Genomic DNA, 27,648 nt, shown 5'->3' on the forward strand with positions numbered 1-27,648 from the left:
CACCATCTTAATGGAATTGATTTGCATCGAGAAAAGGGAAGACTGCACCTCGACTTAACCCATAAAATCTGGTGGAATGTTTTGCTGTGCTTCGGAGCACACTGTGTTTTCTCATAGGATTGGATTCAAGAAGTGCATGATCCATGAGAAATCTTACGAGTTAAAGTTATTTTGAATGAACTTCCAATGTGAAGAAAATGGTCAACTTTGTGTTTTAAGGGAGCGGAATTGTGAGCCTCATCAGTCTGACAAAGGCCTCTTTATATGCATCAAATACTCTGTCTGTCTTTCCCAGGATGTGTTTCTAATTTTACATCTTATAGACACTGAGTTGGGGTGACTCAATTTTCCACAGATTGATTCATCAGCTGCTCTTGGCATTACCATATAAAGGAGATCAATTGAATCATTCTTAATGAGGCTATCCATCAACGGATCACTAATAGATAAATTATAGCATCGGGCTCCCCGTGCCGTTACACCGAGCATGTCCTCATCTCACCAACTCCCCGAGCTTGTCAGAGCTGCTGATGCAGAACACACTCTTTGGCTGATTGCTCCGAGGTGCTAGCCTGAGCGTTTTCTCTTATGACAAAGGAAAAGAAATCAGTCTTCTACTTTGCTTGACATGTCCGAGAAAGCCTTTGTTTACAAAGGAAGACTGGACTTCCTGTACTGGTGCTCCTGAGAGAAAAAGTGAAATGACTTCTTTTGTTTGGCCTCTTGTCAGATCTATACTACAGACTTCCATGATGCAGGGATGAGTGATGCAGATTTAGTTTTGTACCTGTAATTCATTTCTGTACATTAGCAAGAAACAATATTACATTTTTGTCACCTTTTTCTTATTTTGGGGCAGATGAGGGCTGACAGTGACATATATTGTTTGGTTTTTTGCAGAAGGGCTTTTAAATTGTTAAGATACAGGCTCTGTCTCGTGTTGTAGAATCAGTATGAGACAGTTAAACGTTGTAAATTAACTGTGGCATTTTGGTCTAACAAAGGTGGTTAGAATTGTTCCCCTAAGTCATGACTCAAAAATATCGGGGACACAAATAAAACATTAACGTTGAATTCTCAAGGAGCACATAGGTTTACATCTTTTCAAACAGGCACAGAGACATGAAAGTCAGAGGTATATTCAGTGTCCCACTCTGAGACAAAAGAAGGGACCATTAACAAATTGTCAGTCAGTAGTCATTAATAAAATATACATATTCAATTTATTATTTTATGTGTCTATTGATTCAGTGCAGCCTGTTGCTTTACAGTTCTGTTACTGCAGCCTCACAGGTCCTGAAGTGACTTTGTGATAAGAAAATACTTCTATAGATTATAAAATGTAAATGTAAATAGAAAGTATCGCCATGCCTTTTAATGATAGGAAGTGGTTAGCTATTAAATACAAAAATAAAAAAGAATGGATATTTATACTCTGAAAATTATCACTGCACCAACAGAAATAATACTTTTCAAACAGTTCAATATATTTCTAAATATCAATTCCCCTTTTTAATGTCTTTCTAATAGTGCTTTTCATTGTGCTTAGAATATGTACTTATATTTTAAAATATATATATATATATATATTTAACCTCTGAGTATTAATTTCACCTATAGCGATTTATGATTTTGTTTTACCTCATATCAAATACACTGCTCTTCATATACAAGTGTTGCATGTGATTGAACCTGTGTCAATTTCAGATCAACATGGGTTAATTTTTGTTACCTGTTGAAGACATGTGGCTTAAAGTAAAAAACAAGTAAAACAAACAACTTGATATTTTGGAAAAATTTGCTTGTAGGAAATTTTCATATTCACCACAAAGACTTGAAACGGAAGGGTGTCAACAGTAATCTTGACTTGTGTGAGTCGGTGATGTAATCCTGGCTCCTGGACAATGTTGTAACCAACCAGTTGAGTCATTTTCTCCACCTGGGCTAGTAAACAAAAAAGCTGCCTTCATTTGAAATTCATTATAAATGATCTAGTTATTACTGTTTTAAAATATTCTTGTGAAATCACCCCACTGAATTGTGGTCAGCAATTTCCCTCAGACTAAAAGATACTTAAGCACAAGTGATGTTGGCAGTTTTTCAACTGGACCACCATAATGCAGAGTGTTATACAGTTTTAAATATTTACTTCCGCTGTTGTCAGCAGTGTCACAATGCAAAGCATGCTTCATTCTCTGTGCAATCAGACTGACAGACGTTGAATAATGGGGACATGGGGGTTTATGGTATTGTTCTTTAAAACTTGGTAATAATTACTATTCTTTAACCGAAGAAATCGATGAATTGTATCATGTGTTTAATTTGACCTGGAGTCAGTGGCAAACCACAGGGATTGTTGACAACCTGCAGTAAGAATAGATAAGATCATCTGCCAGGGAGGTCATGTTTTTATTGCTGTTTGTTTGGCTGTTAGCAGGATTACGCAGAAACTACTGAACAGATTTGTATTGAGACTTGGTGGAAGAGTGGGATGTGGAACAAGACGGAGGCCCTTGACTTTTTGGGCGGATCCAGGAATTAATCACTGTATTTACTTTTTTTTTTTTTACCACATTCCCAGAGAATAATTCATAGATCATAATAAAACAGATAAACCACATTTAAGAGAGATATTGAATTGTATTGAATTAAAGGGTTTGTTGGCAGAGATATGCACTAAGTTTCGGTTATAATATTCCTATTCTGAAATAAGTAATAAATAAGTCTCTTGACTTGTAAGCAGTTTCTCCTGTCAAAGAAATGTGAAGACACATTTGAGTACTATTGATTCGATTTTATTACACGCTGTCCATGTCTGCTTGGAGACAGCTATAAACAGACACGTATGTATATATAGTGCCAACATGTCAGGGCAGGTAAAGTTGGGATGTCTACACTCTTCCACTTGCCCCTCCACCCCTGAAACTAATCCGAAAAAAGCTGCACTTGGGCAACTGTGAGTTGAACTGAGAGCAGAGGAATGCTGTTGTTAGGAAGTCTGCTTGTACAGACGTTCACATGTTATTGTACACCATGTCGAGCCGACTCTAAATGCTTCATGAAAATACTGAACTTCAGGTTGCACCATTAACCTACTGTGACTTTACAGTGTTGCAACATCACTATCCATTGTCGATTCCTGAAATACCAGGATGGCAATGTTGTCTGACTGGTTTTGGCTGAAACCTGGTTGGTTTCTTCTCTGGAGACTGCTACAAGAGGGAAGTTTCATTGTTCTTAAAAAGTAGGGCAGTATTTTTGTCCTCACTTCGAATAACAAAATGTTTGAGGTTTTATTTTCTTTGAGGTTATTTTGTTAGGTGTGAGGGACGAGAGCTGGATGAATCACTGCGTATCACACAAGGAGCTCTGGCTCATTGTTGCTTCTTTGTACTTTTTTCGGTGCTTGAAGTACATCTGCTTTGCCACAGCCTCAGCTTACCACATAGTCACACTTCCAGCTTTGTTATCATTTAGAATGACATAGAAGAATATCCTATAAAAATCCAAATACAGTTTGTGACTGCATGCACTTCTCGGGGTATTCACTAATGTAATAAGCTAGACACAGCATCCTCGGCCTCACTCAGCACAAACATATTCATCCATCAAACCTCTCAGAGTAGTTTGTTCAGCACTGCTTTCATCGGTACACGGTGCACATTCACTGCAAATGTTGTTGGTGTTCATTATATTGTTTTAAAGATGCATGGGCTGCAGGTTTCATAAATTGAACTGCATCTTCAGTGTTTTGTTATTTCTTCCTCCACTGCTCAACCCGTGTTAAGAATTAGGTCAGGCTGTTGCTCTGTTGTCATCTTGCTTATTTTAGAATGACAATGTCAGGCAAAGTAAGTTGCTGAACAACTTCAACCCAAACCCCACTGTAAGTTCTAAAGCTGCATCCATGGTAATGCGTTTTTAAAACTAAAACGATCTCCATCCATATAAACATCAGTAAAAATCCCTGTCCATAGTACAAAGAGTTAATTTACAGTGGGCATGTGCGTATAGCGTTTCCAAACATCTCTGTTTTAGATGCTCAAAAATTTGAGTGGTGTGGATAGCAGGTGAAAATGTAGCTTGTGAGGATGTAGCCTAAGTAAAATCACCTTAATGCCTGAAAACTGCCATGCAGAAAAACTGAGATGAATAATTTTCATATAGCCTCTCATGACTTGTGATGGCTGTTTGTTATTGTTTTTGATGTATTTGAGATTAAATAATGAATCTAAAAATGTGGTGTAATAGGGGATTGTAGGCACTGTGGGTTTACTGATCAATATCGAGAACTGGCATAGACAGCGCTTTGTATTTATCAATACTGAGAGATTGGGAAGACTGTTGTCGGTAGTGACAGCAGATCTTTACAGCAGGTGATGTCAGTGGTTTATTTCTCCTGAGCACCAGTAATTGGAAGCGACTGAAGTCAAGCTGCACCTAACAGCACTTTCACTGTCGGTCGAGTGTTGCTGCCGTGTTGTATTTTTCTACTCTGTATTCCTAATGTACATTTTGCAAGTATTATTGTCCATATTTTTGAAGAAATTGAAATGAATCTGTCTGAATGCTAATGTGCGACCTTGACACACTTGACACACCTCCAGTGCAAAGGGTGTTTTGCAAAAGTTAATGTATAAGCTTTGTGGACGTGTATTGAAAAGTGACATCTAACCCAGAACACTGAAAGTAAGCTGTACTGTAAGAAGCGGAATATATTTCTGTTATTGCAAAACAACTTCCTCATTCTTGTATGAAAACATTCAGTGAAAAGAGCAATTAAACCGAAAAAAAGAAAGAAAACTATGAAGGGTTACCAGAAAAAGCAGCAATCTGAAAATCATCTCTATTAATGTTTATTTATTCTCATTTCTTTCTTCCTCTAACACAGCCGGGATAAAGCTTCACGATGGGCGACCTTCTTAAAGTGACCATCGACTGCAGCTGATTATCTTCGATAGCATCAGGACTAACATTTGGAAACAGTTTTCACCATCCCTACTGAAGTTGTTGCAAAGCTTTGTGCAAAACCATCAAGACGACAGGATGAGTGAGGTGTGTTACTGCGTGGTCAAAACACATCTCATCAAAAGTATCAGACCGCCTATCATCAGAGGTTTCCCAAAACAAAGACTTGGATTGTAATTATATTTTTACTGACTTTTATTTTGTATTTTTTTGCACGGGAACGACCTTTAAATTGCAGATTGAGTAAAAGAATCTTCTACATGAGCCGCAGCGATGGACTAGAAGCCCATGTGTAGCAGGACAGCTGTTGCAGCTCGTGGAATAACGTAGCCCCAGACTGTTGGGGACTCACTTCCTCAGGGGGGCCCAAGGGATCTGATCCCAGCCCCAACCTGCCCTGTCATCTGACCATCCCACCTGTCTGAAGGCAGACCCCGCTATCCAATGGCATGGGTCAAGTTCTTCAGGAAGCCGGGGGGCAATCTGGGGAAATCGTACCAGCCGGGGAGCATGCTGTCTCTGGCCCCAACCAAAGGACTTCTGAACGAGCCGGGCCAGAACAGCTGCTTCCTCAACAGTGCTGTGCAGGTAGGTCTGCCCTGTAAATTATTTTAATAATTATTCATTATATTAAAAATAATAAGCTTGGTTTGTATAGCATTTTTTCCTTTACAAAAAGATAGAACAAGATTTTAACTCAATAGAAATTAAATAAAATTGCCAAAGCACCAATTGGACTCTGAGAGCAACAAGAAAACCATTATTTACTGATCTAAGATGGCTCGCAAACTCTTAGGGAGTTGGTAAATCCTTTATATGCATAGGGGCTCGTTTGTGTAAAGTTTAAAAAGAATCAGACGATCAATACAATCTTAAAATCAATGCAAAAACACAAAGGAAGTGAGGCCAGAATCTGTTATATGGCCCTGTCTTCATGAGCCAGTGATCATTTAATGTATCACTTTGAATATAATCTTGAACAAATATACTTTCTTTGCTGTAAAATATTCACGAAAAATGTAGGAATTATTGCATAAAGTATCATTTTAAATTCTTTAATATTTTAAGTTGCTCCAAACTTACTTTACAGCTCGTATGATTGTAATTATTGACTTGTTGCTCCCTTCCTTTTAAGAGCAGTGCACATTCAACCCTCAAAGATTCGACCATCATTTATTCAGCAGACCGCTCAAAGCTTAGTCGCTGTCTAAATTTGTCTGAGCTTCCCAGCAGTTTATTGATGCACTCGAAGGTTTCTTTTGACTAGTGGGATACTGGCTGGTGAGTTAGTTCATCACTGCAGTCAGCCACACAGTGAGGTCACTCTCTGAGACTGTGTGACTCAGAGGGTGGGACGACTGATGATGAGCTGGATGAAGATGATACCTTCGGCTTTGTTTCTGGGAGCGAGTTGTTCCTGTCGCCTAGTACTCATCCTCATGACCTTGTAGATGTTCCCCCAATGTCCAAATGCCTTACATAAGAAATACTGCCTCATCCGTTTGTTTAAAAAAACACTTCTGTACTTATTCTTTGTTATTTTTTAAAGGGCATGTTTAAAAAAGATGAGCCTTGGAGTTTCTCATGTTTTGATGCCTTTGTTTGCTTAAGTATTCGGAAGAAATGCTCCAATACAAAGGTATAAATTAAAATATTTTCGTGTAAAAACTCCTGACGCCCTCCTCTTTCCTTTGTACAGGTACTATGGCAGCTGGACATCTTCAGACGCAGTTTGAGGCAGCTTCCTGGACACTTCTGTTTAGGAGAGTCGTGCATCTTTTGTGCTTTAAAGGTAGGGTGAAGTCAGAACGTTTAACACTGAGAAGACACCGTAGATTCTGTTCGTTTTACAGATGCTGCAACTTGTTTAGTCACATATTGAGACCACTGTGTGTTTAGCAGTGAGGGTGACACAAATGCTTTTTAACAAAAACTATGTCCCAGAGTCCTTGTGCAAACTAGTCCTTGCTCTCTTCTTCAGGGCATTTTCTCCCAGTTCCAGCACAGCCGGGAGCGAGCCCTGCCCTCTGACAACCTGCGTAACGCCTTGGCAGAGACCTTTAAGGACGAGCAGCGCTTCCAGCTGGGCTTCATGGATGATGCCGCAGAGTGCTTTGTAAGTTCCTGTGGCAACCCGGCTTCTCCTGGGGGGAGGGAGACGAGTGTATGGAGAAGGGATGTGTGTATGTTTATGCGGAGCACTGCCACACAGTTTCGGGTAATGCACTGCAACAAACTGTTTGGCGAGGTCACTGAAAGAGCTTCTGTCCCTCCCTTCCCCTCCCATCAACCCCTGCCACATTGCCTCTAAATATTATCATGACAGGTTATATAAGGGCCAAAGACGCTGTGTTTGAATCTCCCCCTTTTTTTGGCACGATATTATGTCCCATCATTTCTGTGCTTTTTTACAAGTCGATTTCATGCGTCCTTCATCATTTTTACATGTCGGTTCCAGTTTTTCTTCTCTTTTTTTTTTTTTTTTTTGGCAAAGCATTGTTAAGCCAGAACTTATTCTGCAGTGTAATTTTCTTTTCTTGTTTTCTTTGTTCCAGTTTTATTTCCAGTCCAACCAACAAACACATAACAGACGCTGCAGCTTTATTTTCCATCCATGTTTTCTTTTGTTCATCAGGCTTAATTACGTTGATAACTTGTGCTTAATGACAGTATACCAAGTAAGCACAGATGTATCCTGATTTTATCCCACAGCCACTGTTTATCCTCTTAGGAAGTTCAATTACACAGCAACGGATAAACAATGGTGAGAAGCTTATTTCTCTGGGACAGTAGTGGAATGCTCTGTACTGTATTTGAACACTGGGTAACAAGTGTGAGCATTAACTCTCTCTAAGTAAGAGAATAGTCACAAACCTACCACATAAATGCAAAGGAAACATTTAATGTGTTTTCTTGCAACTTCCCTTCCTGCAAAACATCACCAGTGAACTTTCCTTACAACTGAAGCTAATGTGTCTAAGTTGTTATCTTTTCCCGACAATCTTAATTCTTAATCCGGCAAAGATCTTTGCCTCGAGCGTTCACCACGTGATGCCCTGGCTGCAGCACGCTGGGGTAGAATTTATATGAGGAGTTGGCCGGTGCCAGATTAACAGGCTGCGAAGTTGTGCCTGTAACCTTTTGCAGGCCTACCTTGCAGCCGTAATATTTTATAAACTCACCAGCGCTCCATAGAAACAGGAGGGAGCTAAAATGGTGTTGCTCTTTAAATGTGTTCCTTGCAATGTCAGGTTTACACAAAGACTCTCAAGCTGTTGTGTCCCATTGCGCTGCAGTTTTGCTCTGGGTAATGTGTGTATTGGAGTAAAAGAACAAAAACAAATAGCCTGTGGTAATTGTAAAGAGCTTTTCTTTTCCAAGAAAGGAGTTGAAAGTATTTGTCTCATACCTGATAGATCCCCTGTTCTGTCATAGGAAAACATACTGGAGAGGATCCACCTGCACATTGTGCCTGAGGAGACAGATGCCTGCACTTCAAAGTCTTGCATCACGCACCAGAAGTTTGCTATGTCACTTTATGAGCAGGTCAGTGAAGGGACAGCATATCATCAAACATATCAATGTTTTTTTCTGCAGCAGAATTCTGTAAAAAATTGATGTTAGGAATGTGTTAATTAAGCCTGATCTATTTTAATGTAAGGGAGCGACATTAATTATTATTTTAATGTGACTGTCTTTTTTTTTGTTGGAGATGTTTTTGCTCATACAGTGTTTGTTTTGGCATTTTTGCACAGCCTCTACAGTATTGCAAAAGCTGAATACACATCAGCCAGTGTTAGAAGCTACACACACACACACACACACACACACAAACACACACAGAGAGACAGGTACATGAATCACTGTCTGAGACAGTAGAAATCCAATCCGTCATGTTTTGATACTGGGTTGCCCCAGTGGAATAAGGAGGGTGTTTCTGGTCAGATTCCACTGTGCTACAGCAGCAGCAGCACTACCAGATAAATCACAGATGGTGTCCACATAAATTCCAGCACAACACAGACACTACCCTGCCCTGTGGCTGTGATGCCCATCGCCGACTCTGTCAGCGTCCCAAACCACTTCTGTCTCTGAATCTAACAGATAATGTGCCTGTGCACTAAATCCCTCAGCGGATTTTGCTCCACCGTTACTACAGGGCACCCAAAACCAGCAATTATCAAAAAGGCCTAAATGAGGATTGCTTGTGTCAGTGGGAGATTGATGACTTCATAAATGAAATTGAATGCCTGATAATGCCAATCATAAACCCACAGTTTATTACACAAGGAAAGCAGCAAAACCAGCATGTCTTAATCTCTCGCCATAATTTATACAACTAAAAGACTTTTGCAGGAGCGTGAAATTTTCTGATGACATGCTGACTTGGCAAAGTCCTTGGCAGTGGATGCTGAACTCACACCAATTTATCTTTTTTGTATCTCTTTCTTGTGTCTGTCCCCCTCTTGGTCTCTCTGCCTCTCTCCCCCTTGCAGTCTGTGTGCCGTAGCTGTGGGGCGTCATCCGACCCACTGCCGTTTACTGAGCTGGTGCATTATGTCTCTACCACCGCACTCTGGTAAGGCAATGTGAAACTTTCTCTCCTTGCGTTTCACGTCCTGCATATTTCTGTATGTACTTAATATCTGACATTGTACACACAGCATTTTTTTTCTCTCCCACAAACATCAATCACTCTGCATCTCTTCAGTCAACAGACGCTTCAGCGCAGAGACGAGTCTTTCGGGGATCTGTTACAAGCGGCGAGTACGATAGGGGACCTTCGTAACTGTCCTGTGAGTTTTCAAAATGCACTAATGTGCTGCAAAAGCCTTTCATGATCGTTGTTGAATTTGATGAGCCATTTTTAGGTTGTCCTCAGAATCTCAAACATTTTATTTTTCAATATTCCTTGCGACTGATTATTTACTTAAGCGTAGTCTTTGTTTTTTTTTTTCCTACCTAGAGCAACTGTGGTCAGAGGATTAAGATCAGACGGGTCCTCATGAACTCCCCAGAAATAGTTACCATCGGCTTCGTTTGGGACTCTGACCAGTCAGACCTCACTGAGGATGTTATCCGCTCGCTAGGACCTCATCTCAGTCTCTCTGCAGTGAGTATAATTTATGAATAATTTACTGACTGAGTTTTGTTTTAAACTTTTATATTTTGTGACTTGTAATGATTGATATATCAGTTTGAGCATTCCTTTGAGTTAAAGGATGTATTCACAAAAAGAATATGTGGTCAGATTTTAGATTTAGGTCATTAAAAAAAAGACATTTCAAGACAAGATTCACATTGAACTTAAAGTAATCAACATGATATCAAATAACTCTCCAGACATGGCTCAGTTGCTCTTGTTGGAATTAAGCCATTCACACAGCTACCATTTTGTGCTTTTTGTGCGGTTTTAGGGTCAGTTTGCTTTTGGTGCAATTGAACATATGTGGGAAATAAAGTGGGGATTATTTCTCTGTAAGTCGGGCCTGTTGCATAAGCAGTCAGTGGCCTATGCCCAGTTGGCCCACACCACTGCTCAAAAAGCCCCTGCTGGCCTTGGTCAGCTGGTCAAAAAGCTCCTCCCCTTGTCTCTGTGTTTTCCTGGGCATGGGTGTGCATGCCTGCCTGGAGGAACATGTGGGGTGAAGAGGTGTCACTGAGACAGCGAGGAAAAAGCGTTTATTCCAGGCTGCTGTTGTTGCACTGCTTATTTTCACTCATTGGCGGTGTGAAGTAGAGGTGGGGAAATTAATAGTTTTTTCAACAACCCTGCATCGATGCAGACACGGAACATAATCCATTCGTGTTTTCCGTTCATTTTGTAGCGGTGTACCATTGCACAGCCAGAACATCAGGGTTAAAGTGACCAGAACAATCCAAATTCATGATCTGGCACCATTGATTCAAAACTAGATAGATGTTATCAGTTTTTGCGAGTGACAGACACACTTGTAATAACAGTTTAAAATACTTTTTTAAAAGTGCAAATCATGAATAATACAATTTTTATCATCGGATCGTCGCCCACGGAATCGAATTGTGAGGTTCCTTAAAGATTCCCGCCCCTCATGTGAAGTATGCAAACGTGACCATGTGTACTCCTCTGCCCATAGGAATCCTGCAGTGTTCACTGCCACATGACTGACTAAGCATCCCTCAGTAGCCCGTTCACATCGGTCCATTGTACAAAAAAAAAAAAATCAATCAGTGTCGTTCAGATCAGGGCATGCTCATTTGCTCCACATGTTGCATAACGTCTTTATTGAAGGATTCAAACTGTTTATTTGACAGCTCCCTCTTGTTCGTTTCCAAAGTCATACCATCAGAAAAATCTGTCAGACGACCCCCCCCCCTCCTCACACACACACACACACACACACACCTCCCTTTCTAGTGTGGCACAAAGGCCTTGATTCATTATAGGAGCGTTTCATGTGACTTTTTTTCTTTATTAAAGGGAGCCCTCCACCCCTTTCATTCGCTTTGAAATCTATTGTTTGACGAAGGGGGAAACGGAGAACTGCCTGTGCAGGAAATGTGTGAGGGAGAAATAAGTGATAGTTTCACTCACTTTCACCATATTATTATACTATGAAATTATGAAAAATGAAATTATAAATCACCCCCATGTATGAGAATTTAGGTCATTACCAAAACTTCTTTGAACACTGTTGTATAAGTCTCGATATTAAGAGTTGCTATGACAGTACTGATTTAAACCAGCCCTTATTCACACCGATTGTCAGTTCATTCCCTCAGACCCTAATCTATTAACTGATGGAGTAACTGATCCTCCCCCAGCTATCAACATCACTCACTCTCCTGCCCACTTACTGCAGCGTTGATGCTGATAAGTATGTATTTATGTGTTTGTGTGTGTGTGTGTGTGGGAACAGCTCTTCTACAGGGTAACTGATGAACATGCCAAAAAGGGAGAGCTCCTGCTCGTGGGGATGATCTGCTATTCCAGCCGCCACTACTGTGCCTTCGCCTTCCACACCAAGTCCTCCAAATGGGTCTTCTTTGATGATGCAACTGTGAAAGAGGTCAGAAATGTGAAAGTGTTGTCAAATGAAGTAACCAATAACCATTACAATGAACAGATAATCGTTTTAGTCATCTATCCAAGAGAAATGCCAAATAATTGTAATAGTACATTTGTGAGATTCTGTCACTTCCCTCCATCACCACTTCTCTTTATGCCCCCACCCCAAATTTCCAATGCGATTTCCCCATTTCTGACATCACAAAGTACTGCAGCAGTGAAGTGGAGCTAAACCAGTAAAGATCTTTCTTCTCACTGGGTAAAAGTTAAAGGGTCAGTGAGAATGCTGAGATGCACGGTATACTGTATGTGCTGTGTGTGCATGAGATACAGCCAGGGAATCCATTCTTCCTCTTATCCTCAACAATGGGTTCATTTCTGTGGTGGAGCAAACCTTTTGTCTCACATTCAAACAATTTTTCCGGGGGACTGTGGTGCAGCGGCTGGCTGGCTCCGTGTCAATCCATCAGCCACTTGTGCTGCGTGTGCAGCCCCCCCCCCCCCCACCCCAGCCCCCATACTCCCCGCCACCACCGACTGAGATGAAGGAGCTACAGTGCTCAGCTCCTGCCAAGTCTGTACCTGGATCGAAACTCGCCAGCATTTCTGTAACTCCCCAAATCCCAGCTGCAAAATGGTGACTGTAGTGTAACCTAATCTCTTATAGTGAGGTTTACATATATTATACATATACCATGGCCTCTGAGACTTCTCGATTCTGAGTGGCTGACTGGTGTTAAATAATATATTAATAATCACAATAATGATAATCTTGCATTTTATTCTTGTAGCGATTTTAACAATGCTCAAAGACACAGAGAAAGTCAATAACTAAAACTATTAATATTATATTAATCACAGATTTAATTCAGTTCTGCAGAAGGAGGTTTTGAGTCATGTTTTAAATGGACTGGTCGGTGCTGTCTCTTATTTGTTTGGGAAGAGAATTCCAGACTGAGAGACCAGCGATGCTGATGATGCCTCCGGTCTTTGTGCTTCTTAATTAACTCAGATAGATTTAAGCTTGTGTCCTAGCTCCTCATTAAATCTATGTAAATAAAACATTCAGGCACAAAGATCACTACATCCTCATTTTCCACAGCACAGTTATTCATTTGAGCCCCAAGTTAACTCCTTACAGTACATACTAGTAGAATAGATTACTCAGATAATTTTTCTTTAAATGAATTTACTATATTATACTATATTCTGAAGATTGTGTTCATGTATATTCTTCAACTACAATCCATTTTCTATGATATTTTTTAATCCATCTCTGCAGCTCTCCCACTTCTTCTTCTATCTTTCCTTTTCTTTGCACTATTTTTGCTCAGCAATGGTTCTTCAGTTCATCTTTCTAGTATCTCTTCTCCTTCCAAGCCCCCCCCCAACCCCCACCCCACCCTGTCATTTGCTTAATTAAGGAGCACACGAGCATCTGTTAGCCTGCAGCTTGCCTCTGTGGTGCCTTTGTGGCGAGACGCACACCTCACACAACGCAGCTAATTGCGATTGTGCTATTTGACATCGGCTTGTTGTATTCATATACAAAGTAGACAGTGCACAGCAAAGGTGAGGATTTGTTTCAAAGTTGTCGGAGGATTTTATAAAAATTGTTTGATTAAATTGGTTTGGTGATGTCAGTAGACCTGGGTTTGTAGAAGAAATCTTTCACTCAAATCAGTTGTTTTTTTTTAAACCTTTTTATAAAATGAAAACAGATGGAGTCGCAAGAAAGAAATTCACATTTCATCTGCAAAATCCATCTGCTTTTCAAAATCAAATTGGACAATGGTTGCTTAATTTGCACACATCCTTGAGCGGCTGAAACACAGTGAAACAAGCTGAGATGTTTCCCATTTCCTAAAGTTGTTGTTTCCCATTTCCTAAATTTAACAATTTAATGTCTTCAAATTTACGTATCCCAAAAAATATAGACGACAGATGTTATTTTCCACTATGTTTTATTATTGCTCATAAATGTTCTAGATTTGTAACGTGTGTTGTTCATCTTTTCTTTGTTTTGTTTGGTGTAGATCGGCTCCCGGTGGAAAGATGTTGTCACCAAATGTATCAAAGGCCACTTCCAGCCTCTCCTCCTCTTTTACTCCAACCCTGACGGGAGTGCTATCACCGCAGATGACGTCTCAAGACAAAACACCAGCCAGTCACAAGGACAAGGTATGATATAACTTCCCATCAGGGTCTTCACTGAATCAGTTTTTGTTCTATTTTGGTTCATGGTAAAAAATCCTCATCAGTCATATTTGCTGTGCCCCTGAAGAAGTTCTGTTAGCTAAACAGCTTTACTACATTGGGTAAGATGGAGAGTTGATTTAGTGTCTTTTTCTGGAAATAACAACATCAAATTCCTTTGAGATGCATTTATCAGGCTTATTAGCGCTGTTAAGCTTTATGGGTTGTTTTGTTGCATTTGTGAAACAATAATCCCATCCCGAGTGACCCATTTAATGATAATTTTATATCATAAAACACCCATTAATATGATGCTGAGGTGTGCAGCTACCTCTTTGTTTCGTCTTTATAGAGGTAAAAACCAGTGCAGGATATGGAGGGAATAAAAGAAAAACTGTGAAGTAAATTTTGGCATTATAGGCTGGTTGAACGTAACAGCAGCCAGAATGTTTCTGGTGTTAAAATCACAGTGGTCTGCCTCGTAATCGAAATTCAGAGTCTGGAGATTGAGTTGAATGTTTGGTTGGTGAGTCAAAGTGTGATTTTCCTCTATATACCCAGCTGGAGTTAAGAGTTTTATGAAGACCAAATGACTAGAATTAAAACCATTGTTGGTTAATTTAAGCAGAACTCCTCTAGCAAACATGTAATTAACTATAAGTAAAATATCCCTTTATTTACAAGTCATTTTTTAATAGAAATGCCATTCAGAAACAAAAACAACCATTTACAGGACGTGTATAATCCCAGATCATATTAGTCGTGTTTGCAGGCAGTAATGAAAATTTGTTGATGACAACATCTCCTCTGGTTGGACTATATATCCCTGGATTTGTTTGGTTGGGGAGGTTTTCATCCTCTTTAAAGATCCTCCTTCAACTCTCCATGCTGGCCGAGCCCCAGGTCCAAGCTGTGGCCGCCGCTCACTGCCCATCAGAGCTGACAGGGCGCCGGACCAAACTAGATGATCCTGCAAAAACCAAGAAAAACACTATGTGGATTTTTGTAATTTCATTTCTGTTTCTTGGTCTCATGTCTGTATATTTGTTTGGTTTGGTTGAAAAAAAAAAAAAATCCTATATATTTCCTTTTTTCCCTCACAGGCTTTGATTCTCCAGTGTCAGCCCCCAAGAAACTGGACCTCACCAGGGAGAATCTGAACGCTCTGCTGGGCCAAGGCTCTTTCAAACAGAAAACCCCCTCGACCCTCAGCAGGGGCAGCGCTCAGACCAACGGAGGACGGGGACCAGGTAAGGGATAAATGGTGGAAACGATGAAAGTGGTAGAGAGAGATTTAAACCAAACATGTGGAGGAACACACATCACAAGTTTCCATTTTAACATTTCATTTAATTAAGTCTTGTGGACTGGAAAAATCTGTTGTGCTCAAGGTTTTGTTTTCCACTGCAGGATAAGGAAGGAATTACCAGCCTAAATAAAACTATGGTTAAACAAACAGAATTTCCTTGTGCAAATGTCTTGCAGTGATAAAGAAAAACTACAGAGAGATAAGTCACCTTTTGTACTGGTTGCAGTTTTGGCCTTGAAAGACGGCTTCATTTATAAATGTTTCTGTCCACAGAGAGCGGTGACAAGCACAGATCTGGTACAGCAACCAGACGAGGACAGAGGAAGAGATGATTAAATGTCTCTGCTGTCAAACTAAATCTAACTATGCTAGTAACACAGAGGGGATTAGGGACTCTTGTTGAGGAGAGAGGTCACAAAGAGCTGCCTGCTCACCACATGTTTAAGCACGAGTGGAGGAAGAGTGTAAATTGAGGAGCTGAGGTTTTGTTAAGATAAGGAAGTGACCAGAAAATGAAACAAAGCAGGTGAAATTGAATCTCCTGTCATATTATTGCACGTTTCATTGTCATGTGGCTGCATAAAGCTGTGAAGGTCTTTTGGATCTTCGTCGTTGTTTCCCTTCACTTGAGCTGTTTTACAGTCTTTTAAGTATGAAGAACAGCAGGAGATCGACCGGGTCAGGCGCGCTCACAGTAACTGGAACATTCCCAGAACATTCAGGCCCGGGGTGGTGACCGGGAAAAACATACAGGAGGCAAAACATGACATATTAATTCTGCTGTGGAAAGCACAGTTTTTTTTTTTACAGCACATCAAAACCGGTGTCGGCTTTTATCTGCAAAAGTGCAGTTGTGTTTCCAAGTTGATGCCTTTGTCTGTATTTTCTTCGTGTATGTTTTTTCTGCTGTATTCTCACATTTTCCAGACCTTTTACAAGGGGACTGGCAGGAAAAGTTACGTCAAATATCTGGAGCAACTGACTTGGACATTTTCATTCTCACATACAGCCCCGCCTGAAATATCAGAAAGACTTCAGTGCATGAGTTAAAACAGCTCTGGGAACTTGTTTGCTAATCTGTGGTGTGGGGATGGAGTGTGTAATAAAAGTAAGAAACTGAAGTCAAGTTAAAAGTGAAATTATTAAGTCCTGATTCATCATTTTGAAAACAAATATTCTCTATTTTAGTGCCGGAGTGAATATGGAGCTACAAAAACAGTTTCAAAGAGAGCTGTTTTTTTTCTAAACACATCAGCCTGTGCCCACAGAGTGTTGAAATTTCAGACAGCTAACAGAACCCCAGTATGATCATGTTTTCCAGGGCCGTGACTAATCATTGCGTTTCAAAGTGAATGTCTGCCAGAGACCGAGGAGATGAACTCTCTGCCGGGCCACATTTCCACCCTTTTGCCTTTCCCTTCATGGAGCACAAAATGTACTGTGTACATCAGCACAATAGCCTCCGTCTACACACTCAGCAACTGCTCAGTGCCTTGGGGGGGGGCTTGGGACTCAGAGGTGGAAAACAGTGACAAGGAAAAGGATGTGGTGACAATACACATCTATATGCTCACAGAGATAAAAATACTTTTAATGGTGTTTGCAGTGGTGGAAATCCCCACCTGATTCAGCAGAAGTAGCATTAATAACACACTGGCTGCATACCTCTCGTCCCCTATTGGGGGAACTGTGCCAGATTCCTGATGGTAAAACCTGACGTTTGTTTGTTTTGTAGTGAAAATTGGTGCCAGTGATCCCAAGAGCCGCCTCAGGGACATTTCTCGAGAAGTTGCCCAGAGAGCAGGAGAGGTGCGGGGGATGCATCCATCCAGACGAGAGCCTGACAGGAGCGGTCAACGGAGGCTGGAGACGCGCCACAGAGGTAGGTTGCAGACACACCGTACAGTATGTGCATTGATAAAAGCAGACCACACATTGCAACACAAACGCATGAGAACCTCAAGGGTTTGTGATACAAAAGGCTAGCCCCTCCACTTCCCCATCCCTTATGTAACCCTCGGTTCAGGAGCAATGTGTCAGAAAGGGGATTAAGTGCTGACGTCTGTCGGAGCCTGCCTTGATCCCACTCTCTCATATTCAGAGCCATTGGTTCCCCTTGTTGTGTTGTGCATGACCATGTACAACCTATGCACACAAACTAAACAGGTCAAACCAAGTGGTGATAAATACTGTTTAATTTTGTCAAAGGATGCATTTAACTCGACAAAGTCATATTTGTGCCAATGTTTTTCTTACGTCTCCTCCCCCTTGTTCTTCCCAAATTGAGTTAGTGTGTCTGTTCTAATCAGTGATTGGTCAGCTCTTTTAAGACTCTAGTACATCAGTACTTTCAATTAAGTATCAGTGAGGGGGATTATTGGACACAATTGTAACACACTCCCAAATCCGCCATGTCAACAGCAGTAGCCCGGGTTAGCACCGAGCTCACAGCACATTATGATTGAATGCAGGGAGACTAAGGGAGGCGAGCGTCATTGCAGTGATGAATGGCGAGGAGGGAGGTGACACGACAGTTTATGTAAACGACCACAGCGTGGATCATGCCCAGATAGCACTTTTCTAAAAAGGACGAAAACAAAAAAAGCTGAAGCAACTTTTCTGCCTATAATGGACTGTGGGACAACCCCAGGAATTTCTAAATGATCTCTGACTGTAATCGATTCAGACGTGATACCATTCTTCCAAAAAAAAAAAGATCCACAGCCTTGTGTCGAGTTGACGACACCGAGCTGGCAGAAAACACGCTGGTGTCTTATACACAGGCAAAAACACAGACAGCGATGTTTGTTGTGATTTAACTCTGGCACACGGTCAGCAGAATCCAAAGCAACAGCAACGTTTGGGCTTAAGTCCAAAGCACTGACAGTTTAGTGTAGCACTAAATTTAGTTTTTTGTTTTCACCTGAAAACACGTTACCATAGATTGCTTTTCCTGGTGAATTAGATGATGCCTCCAGGACAAAGGACACAGCCTCCGCTGTGTCAGATAAAGACTATCATGTTTTAAGGATGAACTCTGTACATTAGATGATGCCTTGTCTTAAGTTTTGCTAACATGCAGGAAAAACCTATTTTGATTATCTTGACATGATTTTTACATGTTCTCTTTGCTGGAGAATTTAATAAACATTGGATTGTGGGAGCACCTATAGCTGTGCAAGGGAACCAGTTTTCAGGAAGGATGTGCGGCCGTTTATTTTGAGAGTCGCTCGCACAGTCCTTGGAATAGCAAACGCACATCCCTACCTCACCATCATGTTCAGACTTGTCCAACAGGGAAACTAATCCAAGTATGCACACAAATACACACACACACACACACACACACACACACACACACACACACACACACACACACACACACACACCAAAGTGCAATCTTTCTGCAAATGATACCTGCATGGTATCCTCCACACAGGCTGGTCACCCTCTTACTGCACAGCACACAAGAAAACCGACCCCACATTGGTCGTAATTTACACCTCCCTGTCATCTGCAGACGTCACCTGTAACCCTGTAGTTGTTGTGCCCTCGCGCTCCACCCGACATGCTCTATTCTTTTACGACAGATTTCTGTCTCGGTGTCGTAGCGTTTTGACTTTCAGCGAAAGTCAATTTTTGGTGTCGGCCACGTTATTAATGATGCTGTCCTTTTGCATCAGGTGCGTCAGGAAAGACATAAAGGTCAGGTAACATGCAGCGAAAAATCTGCTTTAGTCCTGGAGAAAAAAGGCTTTTTCAACTGCAGCCTGAATTTGTCTATGGGGTTTGGTTAATTCACTTGTTTACAAATTTGATGCATAAATGTTTGTATAATTGATAAGAATAAAGGCTTTATGAGGGTGAAAATATTTGATTAGTATAACTGGTTATTTATTATTATGTTAGTTAATTGGAAAAATGTTTTATCATAATGTATTTTACATTTTTGAAAGTATTCTTCAATCTAAGTTTTTGGAGTATCTTTATAAAATGTCCTTTGCCATTCAATTTCTCATCGTTCAACCCATTCAAGCTTTATCTCACTTGTCCTCAGATCCAGGCCAGGACAGGACCTACTCCCGCTCCGTCTCCCCTCCAGAGAATGGCTTCAAACAGCACCTGGAGACTCGCCTGTACAGCAGCCAAGGAAAAGGTCCCACACGGACTGAGCGAACACCCCACTTAGGTGGACGATCTTCCCACGAACCCTCTCGCTCTCACTCCAGAGTCCAAGTGCTACCCAGTGTGCCCAGTATCAGCAGTGGCCATCATAGCCGGAGGATTGACCAGGTCTCCAACGGATATGATACAGACAGCAGCCAAGAGTCCAGAGAGCGTCCTGGAAGTGGAGCCAACAGTCGCAGCAGGTCTAGTCGCCCGTGGAAACCCATGCGAGAGGCGCTAAATGTGGACAGTGTTTTAAGTTCTGCCGGTGATGGAAATTCGCCAAGTCAAGAGCGAAGGCAGCACAGCCCACGGAGGAGACCCAGCAGTCAGTCGCCCTCCCGCGACCGCGAGCGAGACAGAGATTTTACATGGGGGGGCAGGGAGGAACGCAAACCCAAGAGCCTGATGACCATCTACGAGGATGAGCAGAGGCATGAAACCGGTGGCAGCCGAAGCTCGCTGGACTCAGATGGCCGGGGCGGCTACAGTGACAAGGACAGGTCAAAGGGCTCAGCAACTTTGAAAGTGCGGAACGACAACTGGAAGATCCAGCGAACAGAATCCGGATACGAGAGCAGCGACAGACTAAGCAACGGCTCAGCAAATCTCGACTCACCTGTGGTGGAGTACTTTTCCTCCAAGGACCTGCGGCCTATACCTGAGCTGCATCTGACGAGGTAAAATAGACTGTTGCATCCAACGACAAAACAATCTTACAACTGCAAAGAGTGAAACAGAAATAGACACAATTTTCGCTGTGGGATGCTTTGTCATCCCGTGGCCCGCTCATTTCCCTATTCGAGTCTCAAAAGTGCTGCCATCTCTAAATAATTAAACACTACAAACAAACTGTTCTAAGAATAGCGAGGCCCATTTGACATAAATGCACACAAGGCAGATACGCCAATCTTATTATGCTGGGCTGTCATTTGTCGGCTTTGTAGTACGGTTCTTGTTTTGAAATTATGTTCCCAACCAGCTGACAACTCCTGTTCTCGGAGCCAGCGGATAGCAGACTTCCTCAACTGCTGGTGCATTATTCAAGCCGGTCTCCTGATAGTATATCAGTAAAGTGTTGTTTCAATTATTAATTCTTTAACATATGGTTACGATGTTGACTGGATTCAGACCTGGAGTCGTTGACACTGTGCAGCATTTGCTATTTTTAACTGGGTGTGTATACATAGTACATCTTTTGCGCCAGTTTCCATTAAGTTTAGTACAACCTCTTCCATATTTTACAGGAGATACACAGGTTTGCACTTAAACAGGAAAGTGCCAGATAGTAATCAAGCATAACAGGGGGAGGAAAAACAGAAAAGAAAATAATTTTAAAAAACGAGTTGTTTTGACAGTTTGATTTCTTGTTTTCACATTTAAGAAATAATGTTGCAGGAATTGGCATCGAGTTACACCATTATAAATCATTCATCACATAAATGTATGTTTAGGCTGAGGTCATGAGGGTTTATTTTCCCCTTTGTGCTCAGAGCAGGGGTCCAACTTAGTCCTTCTAAGTGGTTGGAAAAAGTTCAAGCTCCGGCATATCTTGTTTACATTGCATGAATAATTCAATTTATTTTGTGTTTCAGGGATCACTTCCCTCACAGAAGCAGCGATGACATTCTGCACTCCACATTTTCCACTGGTGAGTAAATCCGTCTCACTTTGACCTGTCCTTTATCTCTGCGCACACACAATGTCGGCTAATATTTATTTGCATGTGGGTTCCCCAGCAGAAGTGAGAATTTGAAGCCTGCACTGTAAGGACTAAAAGAATTAGAATTAGATATTAAGCCATTATTTCCAACAACCAGTATAAACGGGTCACAAAAGTAAAGTATCATTCCATCACAAAGGCTTGGCCCTGACATTAAAGAAATTTCCTCTGGTCGACTTCCGTGCGTTGTAAGAATCTGAAACATTAAGATAGTACTCAGCAATTTCCTTGATTTATTGTTCCATCAGTACTGTTAAGGTCACAGCCTGATTGAAGGGATACGGCATGGAAATAAGTGTGCTGTCCTCACTGACTGGCCTTGACCTTTTTTTTCCTGAGTAGCGTCTGTGTTATGCAGCACGCAGATGAAATGTACAAGGGCCTGAACGAAACATCGTTTGGAGTCATGAACAGGCTTTGAATTGAAAAACTGGTTTTGTTTTTTTTATGGAAACAAAAATCTAAACTTTTCAAACTTGTTTAAATGAAGTACTTTAAGATATTGTATTAGGTTTTCTTTCTTCCAAAGGGAATTACAATTTAGGACATTACAAAGGGACAACTGTGAAAAAGAACTTGAAGGACATAAGCTGCAGTGAATAATGTCCACTTGGAGTTGGAACTCAACGAGGAGTCATGTTTTCAAGGTGTTATTTTATTTTTCAGACAGAAAGGAGGGAGATTAGATGACATAGTTAGCACAAGCTGTTTTTTTGCCTAGACACCCTTTTACGTTTCTTCATCTAGGACATGCTTGCTTACGATCCACATTATCAGCTCAGATAAAAATTGATCAAAATAACTTTGAAATCAACAAATGTCTCGTAAATGCCCCCACAAATTCCTTCAATGGGAATACTGAGTTAATCCTGAATAAGATGAAGGGCAGTGAGTGAGCTTGTAGGGGCCACCCAGCTGTGCCCATTGGGCCTGAAACTTCCAGCTCTGGGACTGTCAGAAGAAGGTGTTCAAACACAAAGCAAATAAAATGCCCCTTTGTTGCACTGCTGTACTTCAAGCTCTCAAAGTCTCCTCCTCCTTCTGAACACACACTAAACCAGGCTCCGTCATTTGCCTCCTCTTTGACTTGCAAAATATCTTAAAACTCATTTGAAATAATCCACAGCTGTGTTTTGCATCCATGTGCAGTACTTTGAAATGCTGACTTGTTAGTAGTTTAACCCAAACATGGCTAAAAATATCTCCGTGGGCCTTTGAGGTCTATTCTTCAGTGGCTATTTTAAAATCAGTACGGGATATTTTACGCCCCGCTGTCTGCAAATTGTATCGACAAGCTGCAGTGTCCAAAGTCAATTTGGCCCGAGTTCAGCCGTGACAGTCTGGCATGAGGCTTCAGCAGAGGCCTGAGCAGATTCCAGGAGTCCATTAAAGTCCCAAATCCTTTTTAAAAACACTCATGTAGGAGGGGAGTTGTGATGAGCACAGTTGACATTTTGACCGCAGGCGTTCACCCTCGTGATGATTTGTTGCATCAAAGAATGGATCTTATGTTAAGTTAATGTTCAGGGGTTCAGTCTTTGACCTTTGGATCTTGTTGTGGATAAATCTCACTGATTTACATCGTATTAAATGGAGATGGAGATTAAATGTTATCTTTAAACTATATTCAACCATTTGTTTGTGCCTCTCTGAAACAATACCTGGGACATAAAGTTTGAAGATAAATGGACTCATGGTGAATTTGATTCTTCTTCTGGTAAAATGTATTTATCATAAAGTTAGTATGGTTGTTGTATTGATGCTGTATGTGTAGCAGGCCAGTGACTGATAAAGGGTTAATGCACAGAGACACGAAGGCTGTTTCAAACACTTATTGATTATTTGAAATGACTTTTTGGACTTCACAGATAAAATAGTTGAAAGTGTGACATTTGCCACATCTTTCCTCCCATCATTCAGGATGCTTCCAGGAGTTTGGGTCCAGATGAAAAGCTCAACTGTAAATTTGCACGCGGGTCTGCTTGATGTTCACAAATTTTAAAAATACTCCCGACAGCAGAACGCAGAGAACTACAAATCTCAACTTGACAGCAACTGAAGTGTGTAAAGTTTTTTATTTTTTTTTATTTTGGTCCCATCAACAAAACTTCAAAGGGCTGTCAAGAAATTTTGCATGTACAATTTCTCAAAAACCTAGTTAAGGGTGGAGGAAACATTTTCTGTTTCCTCTGGGAGTGGCTCATTCCGACAGTTGGAATAATTGAAATGATGTCAAATCACTTCCCTCCGCTTTAAAGTCCTGAATAACTTTGCGGCGGATAACAACAGCCCACAAACAGGTGTCTGTCCTGAACTTTCTCAGACTAATGCTTCATGCTGGAATGGGGTCAGGGACGGGTCTCTGAGTGATTCGCATCCGCAGAGAATCTTAATACTTAATAAATCGTCCGCTGATTGTTCACACGGAAGTGCAGAAAAACATGCATATGAAACAGCTTCACCTTCTTTAATCCTACTTAACAATGTGAATATTTTCCTGTTGGCATGGGAAAGGAAGGATGTTTTATTGTAGACCACTTTCAGAGTTTAGATGCTGCTGATTCACAGTGTAATCCATGGAACTGCAGTAGATGGACAGTTTCCCAGACACCTTGAGTACATGTTTTTTTATTTCTGGCGCTCACAGCTGCAAAATACCAATGAAATGAATGTTTTCTGGATCTCAGCCGAGCCCTGAACCTGAACAATCCTCACATTTAGCTGGAGTTACAGTGATTATTTAGTCGGTGCTCTCTGAGACAGAAATAGTTTGGATTCCTTCAGCCTTGCCTTTTTCGATATGCAGCTGTTGTCTCCTTCAAGTTTTATCTTGAAAACAGCGCACGCGACCGCAAAGTCGAGGGGGAGAACACACTGTCGACCGCATCCCGTTTTGCTTTTTCCACATGATATTGTTACAGTTGCTTGCCAACATCGCAGATCAGCGGCATCAAATTGTGAATCGCCACATGGACTTAGCGGCTTAAAAATGCAATAGTGTTGTAGAGGGGATCTGGAGTCTGCAGTCTGACCTCTGTGTAATTGCATGCCAGCACAAAGGATTTAGCCACTAATGCTTTGAGAGAGCACAGGGGGAAAAAAGAGGGTATGCTGACACATCACAGATGGTCCTCAACCACTCACTCTCTTCCTCGTCCTGTTAGTCAGCTGTTGTCTGTCTCAGGCCTTGTAAATCACACCCGCCCCACTAACTTGACTAAGCTCCACACCAGCCCCCATCCCAGCACCTGTTTTTACACACGTGTTTGTGTTGATCTAGTGGCTGAGATCGCCTATTATCCGCAAAATATTTGCAGCATTATTCACGGGCATTACATCATGACTCGACTGGATTTAATAGGTTAATAAGCGTGTGCGTGTCCCAGCTTCTAAACCAGCAGGAGGTCATGCAGGGTCCTTATTGTTTCATTAGCTCAAAGCTAACAGAGCCTGCATATGAATCTGAATTCTTTGGTTGGATCAGACAGTCAGAGTGGTACACAGGGGGCCTTAGGGCGCACTGCCAGACTGGCTGCTTTGATACTTCCTCTCCCCGCACCAGGCAAAGGGCCTCACCGTGACCCTGTTAGATAACATGTCTTTGCTGGAGAGGCACAGAGGGAGAAAAAAAATAAAAATATTGTAGCTGTGTTTAAATTAAAACCCATGACAGATGTTACCTAGCTTTATCTTTTTGAACATCTGGTTGTGATGAGCATGAGTTTACAAATTAGTGAAACAAAATGCTCACATGGTATCGTTCCTTCCTTTCTAGGTGAACGAGGGGGGAACTCTCCAGATCTAGCAGACCTCCTCTCTGGTCAGCTCATCCAAAGGTAAAACTTTAAGTGCATCAGCACAATTCCTCAGTCGATGTGGCATCAGTGCAAGTTAAACAGTGACGCTTGTGTTTTTGCTCCGTGACAGAAGAGGAGCCTTCCGCTACACTCCCGGGATCTTGGAAAGGAACATTGACCTGGACAGCGAACACGAGGACAACGTCGACGGCAGCCCTGCGAGTCCCGTGCCCCCGTACTTAGCAAAGACCAGCAGTTCTGAGTGGAACAGCTCCGATGACCTCGCTGGACCCTTCTCTGAACAAGAGGAGACGGGCACTGTCCCCGACCCTTTCATGCACAACCACCCCCCTCCCCTGCCCCTCAAGACCTTTGGCAACAGTCACACTGACCCATCTGCCGTCCACTCGCAACCACCGGAGGTGCCAGCGTGGTCGAGCGCCCGCAACGAATCCAAAAATGGCTCATCCCTTCTCTCGCACACCATCCTCCGTCGGTGGATCGAGACACCTCCAGAGCACAGGCTTTCATCCAGCGCCAGCTCCAAGTCGGGGTCGTCAGACCAGGACCGGAACGATCTGTCGGCCAGCGAGAGCGAGGAGAGGCTACCCGGTCCGAAGCCCAGACACACTGACGGTACACGCTCCCCCTCTCTGTCAGAAAGGGTTCTTCCAACCACTTACTTTTCTGTTGACAACTGTATGACAGACACTTACCGGGCCAAATACCACAAGAAGCCTGCAGCGTCCATGAAAGCAGAGGAGCACGCTTCATCGGGGGAGAGTGATGCCGAAGGGAGGGGGCTGACTTTGCCAGAAGTTCAACCACCAGAGCCGTCCAAAATCCGATCAGAATCAGGTACCCTGCAGCCCAGTGTTAATACTGCACCTCTAGCTCTTTTGTTCATATTCGCATTGTTTGATTCTTGTGGATTTTGTCTTGCAGGCTACTCTACCACTAAGACGACTGCAAAGTGGAATCCAGTTACTCCAAAAGGACTTGACGAGCATGGTTTCCTATGATTATAGCAAAAGCATCAATAGACGTTGACCGGACGCCACAAGGAGTCGTGACGCATTACGACGGCCGCACAGTTTGACTCCTTCCAACTGGAATGTGTCTCGCTCCTAACTGGGAGTTGGACATGAAGTGGGTGCCAAAGAGATTGTAAAAAGAACGACCGGTGTCCTTCATAGCCTCGTGGCTGTTTTTTTCGGTATGAAAAGCTTTGAATGAAAAGAGAATTTGCACAGTAGACGGCACCATAGGTACAGAAACATGTACAGAAACATGCCTCACGCAGATTGCTGTCCGTGTTTCGGGCTGTGTGCTCCGTGGCAAATAGTTGTGTACGAAAAGAATGTATCACAAAACGTCACTTTACCACACAACAGATGACAAGAATTATTTTACATGAAGAATTAACCGATGTCTTGCAGTTTTCACTTCCTCCTTTTGCTATGGATTGATTTTTATTTGTTTAGCTTCTCCCATTTCAGTGTTATAACGTGCCTGCGCCATTTCTGTCTTTTTTTTTTATTGGGCTTTGAAGAAGACAAGGTTCCACTAATAGTATAATATATTTCCGGTGCATTTAATTTTTAAATTGTTGATTTCGGAAAGTAATCCTAAACACTGGGCACTCTTTTGGCACAACTTAAAAATGGATCCCAGGGATCCGTGAGAATATGAAGCTCAGGGACACCCACATTGGTTTTTGTCCGTTAATACTTCTTCTCTGGCGACAAAGGTCGAAACTTGTTGGCACATGGTTTTAAATGACCTCTGCAAATAACAAGCAAAGAATTTTCTTGCCTCACACTTTTGTCAAACTGGAACTGAAGTCTAAAACAACCAGTGTGGGTTTCCCGGGGTTATCACGTGATCAGTAAATATATTAAATTGATTGCTTATCGGGTAGAAAACTACGCGGCATGAGACGTGTCCCTTTCTCCTCAAATGCACACCTGCACACACTCCATCACCTGCACATAAGCTGTGTTTTTATGTCTTTACACTGTATTTCTGGTTATTTCTCCTCTCACACTCCTGACAGTTACAACCTTCCATTGTTATCTTTTTGGAAATCAACACTTCCTGTCTTGCTTCTTAAAGTATCTTCTATTAGCAGCAAGTCTGCCCTGCGACGACATGGACATTTATAAGCTTCATTTAGAAATAGACAGGGCCGGCTGTTTTTTTGAGGGTCATTATTATTAACATTGTTCTAAACCTGAGGAGTTGGACTATTCCTTGGTTTAAAATGTTTTCTATATGCAGCAGACTCGAATGCACAGTGCCTTTTGTATTTTTCTATGTCAAGACCAGATTGAATTGGAGCCATGGTTTGTACGATTATTTGACTTAAAAAGAATTTTTGTAACGTTTTATTTTATTTTTTATCGATTAACAGTTAAATAAACAATTTTATTTAACCATA

At 41.7% G+C, this 27,648-nt stretch overlaps 1 protein-coding gene across 1 annotated transcript in view; it reads left to right on the forward strand.

The window, feature by feature from the left end:
• LOC109634723 (inactive ubiquitin carboxyl-terminal hydrolase 53) overlaps positions 1 to 27,648 on the forward strand; it is a 30,861-nt gene extending 3,213 nt beyond the window's left edge. Inside the window, exons 2-17 of the mRNA XM_069518829.1 lie at positions 4,892 to 5,556; positions 6,668 to 6,760; positions 6,950 to 7,084; positions 8,404 to 8,514; positions 9,465 to 9,547; positions 9,680 to 9,764; positions 9,935 to 10,081; positions 11,868 to 12,017; positions 14,053 to 14,197; positions 15,316 to 15,462; positions 17,257 to 17,403; positions 19,579 to 20,368; positions 21,284 to 21,339; positions 25,187 to 25,247; positions 25,339 to 26,066; positions 26,154 to 27,648. Coding sequence (XP_069374930.1) covers positions 5,413 to 5,556; positions 6,668 to 6,760; positions 6,950 to 7,084; positions 8,404 to 8,514; positions 9,465 to 9,547; positions 9,680 to 9,764; positions 9,935 to 10,081; positions 11,868 to 12,017; positions 14,053 to 14,197; positions 15,316 to 15,462; positions 17,257 to 17,403; positions 19,579 to 20,368; positions 21,284 to 21,339; positions 25,187 to 25,247; positions 25,339 to 26,066; positions 26,154 to 26,230 — 3,099 coding nt within the window. The 5' untranslated portion in view covers positions 4,892 to 5,412 and the 3' untranslated portion in view covers positions 26,231 to 27,648. The remainder of the gene's footprint in view (positions 1 to 4,891; positions 5,557 to 6,667; positions 6,761 to 6,949; positions 7,085 to 8,403; positions 8,515 to 9,464; positions 9,548 to 9,679; positions 9,765 to 9,934; positions 10,082 to 11,867; positions 12,018 to 14,052; positions 14,198 to 15,315; positions 15,463 to 17,256; positions 17,404 to 19,578; positions 20,369 to 21,283; positions 21,340 to 25,186; positions 25,248 to 25,338; positions 26,067 to 26,153) is intronic.

Source organism: Paralichthys olivaceus, chromosome 22 (genome assembly GCF_024713975.1).
Source record: "Paralichthys olivaceus isolate ysfri-2021 chromosome 22, ASM2471397v2, whole genome shotgun sequence".
NCBI classification, from domain to species: Eukaryota; Metazoa; Chordata; class Actinopteri; order Pleuronectiformes; family Paralichthyidae; genus Paralichthys; species Paralichthys olivaceus.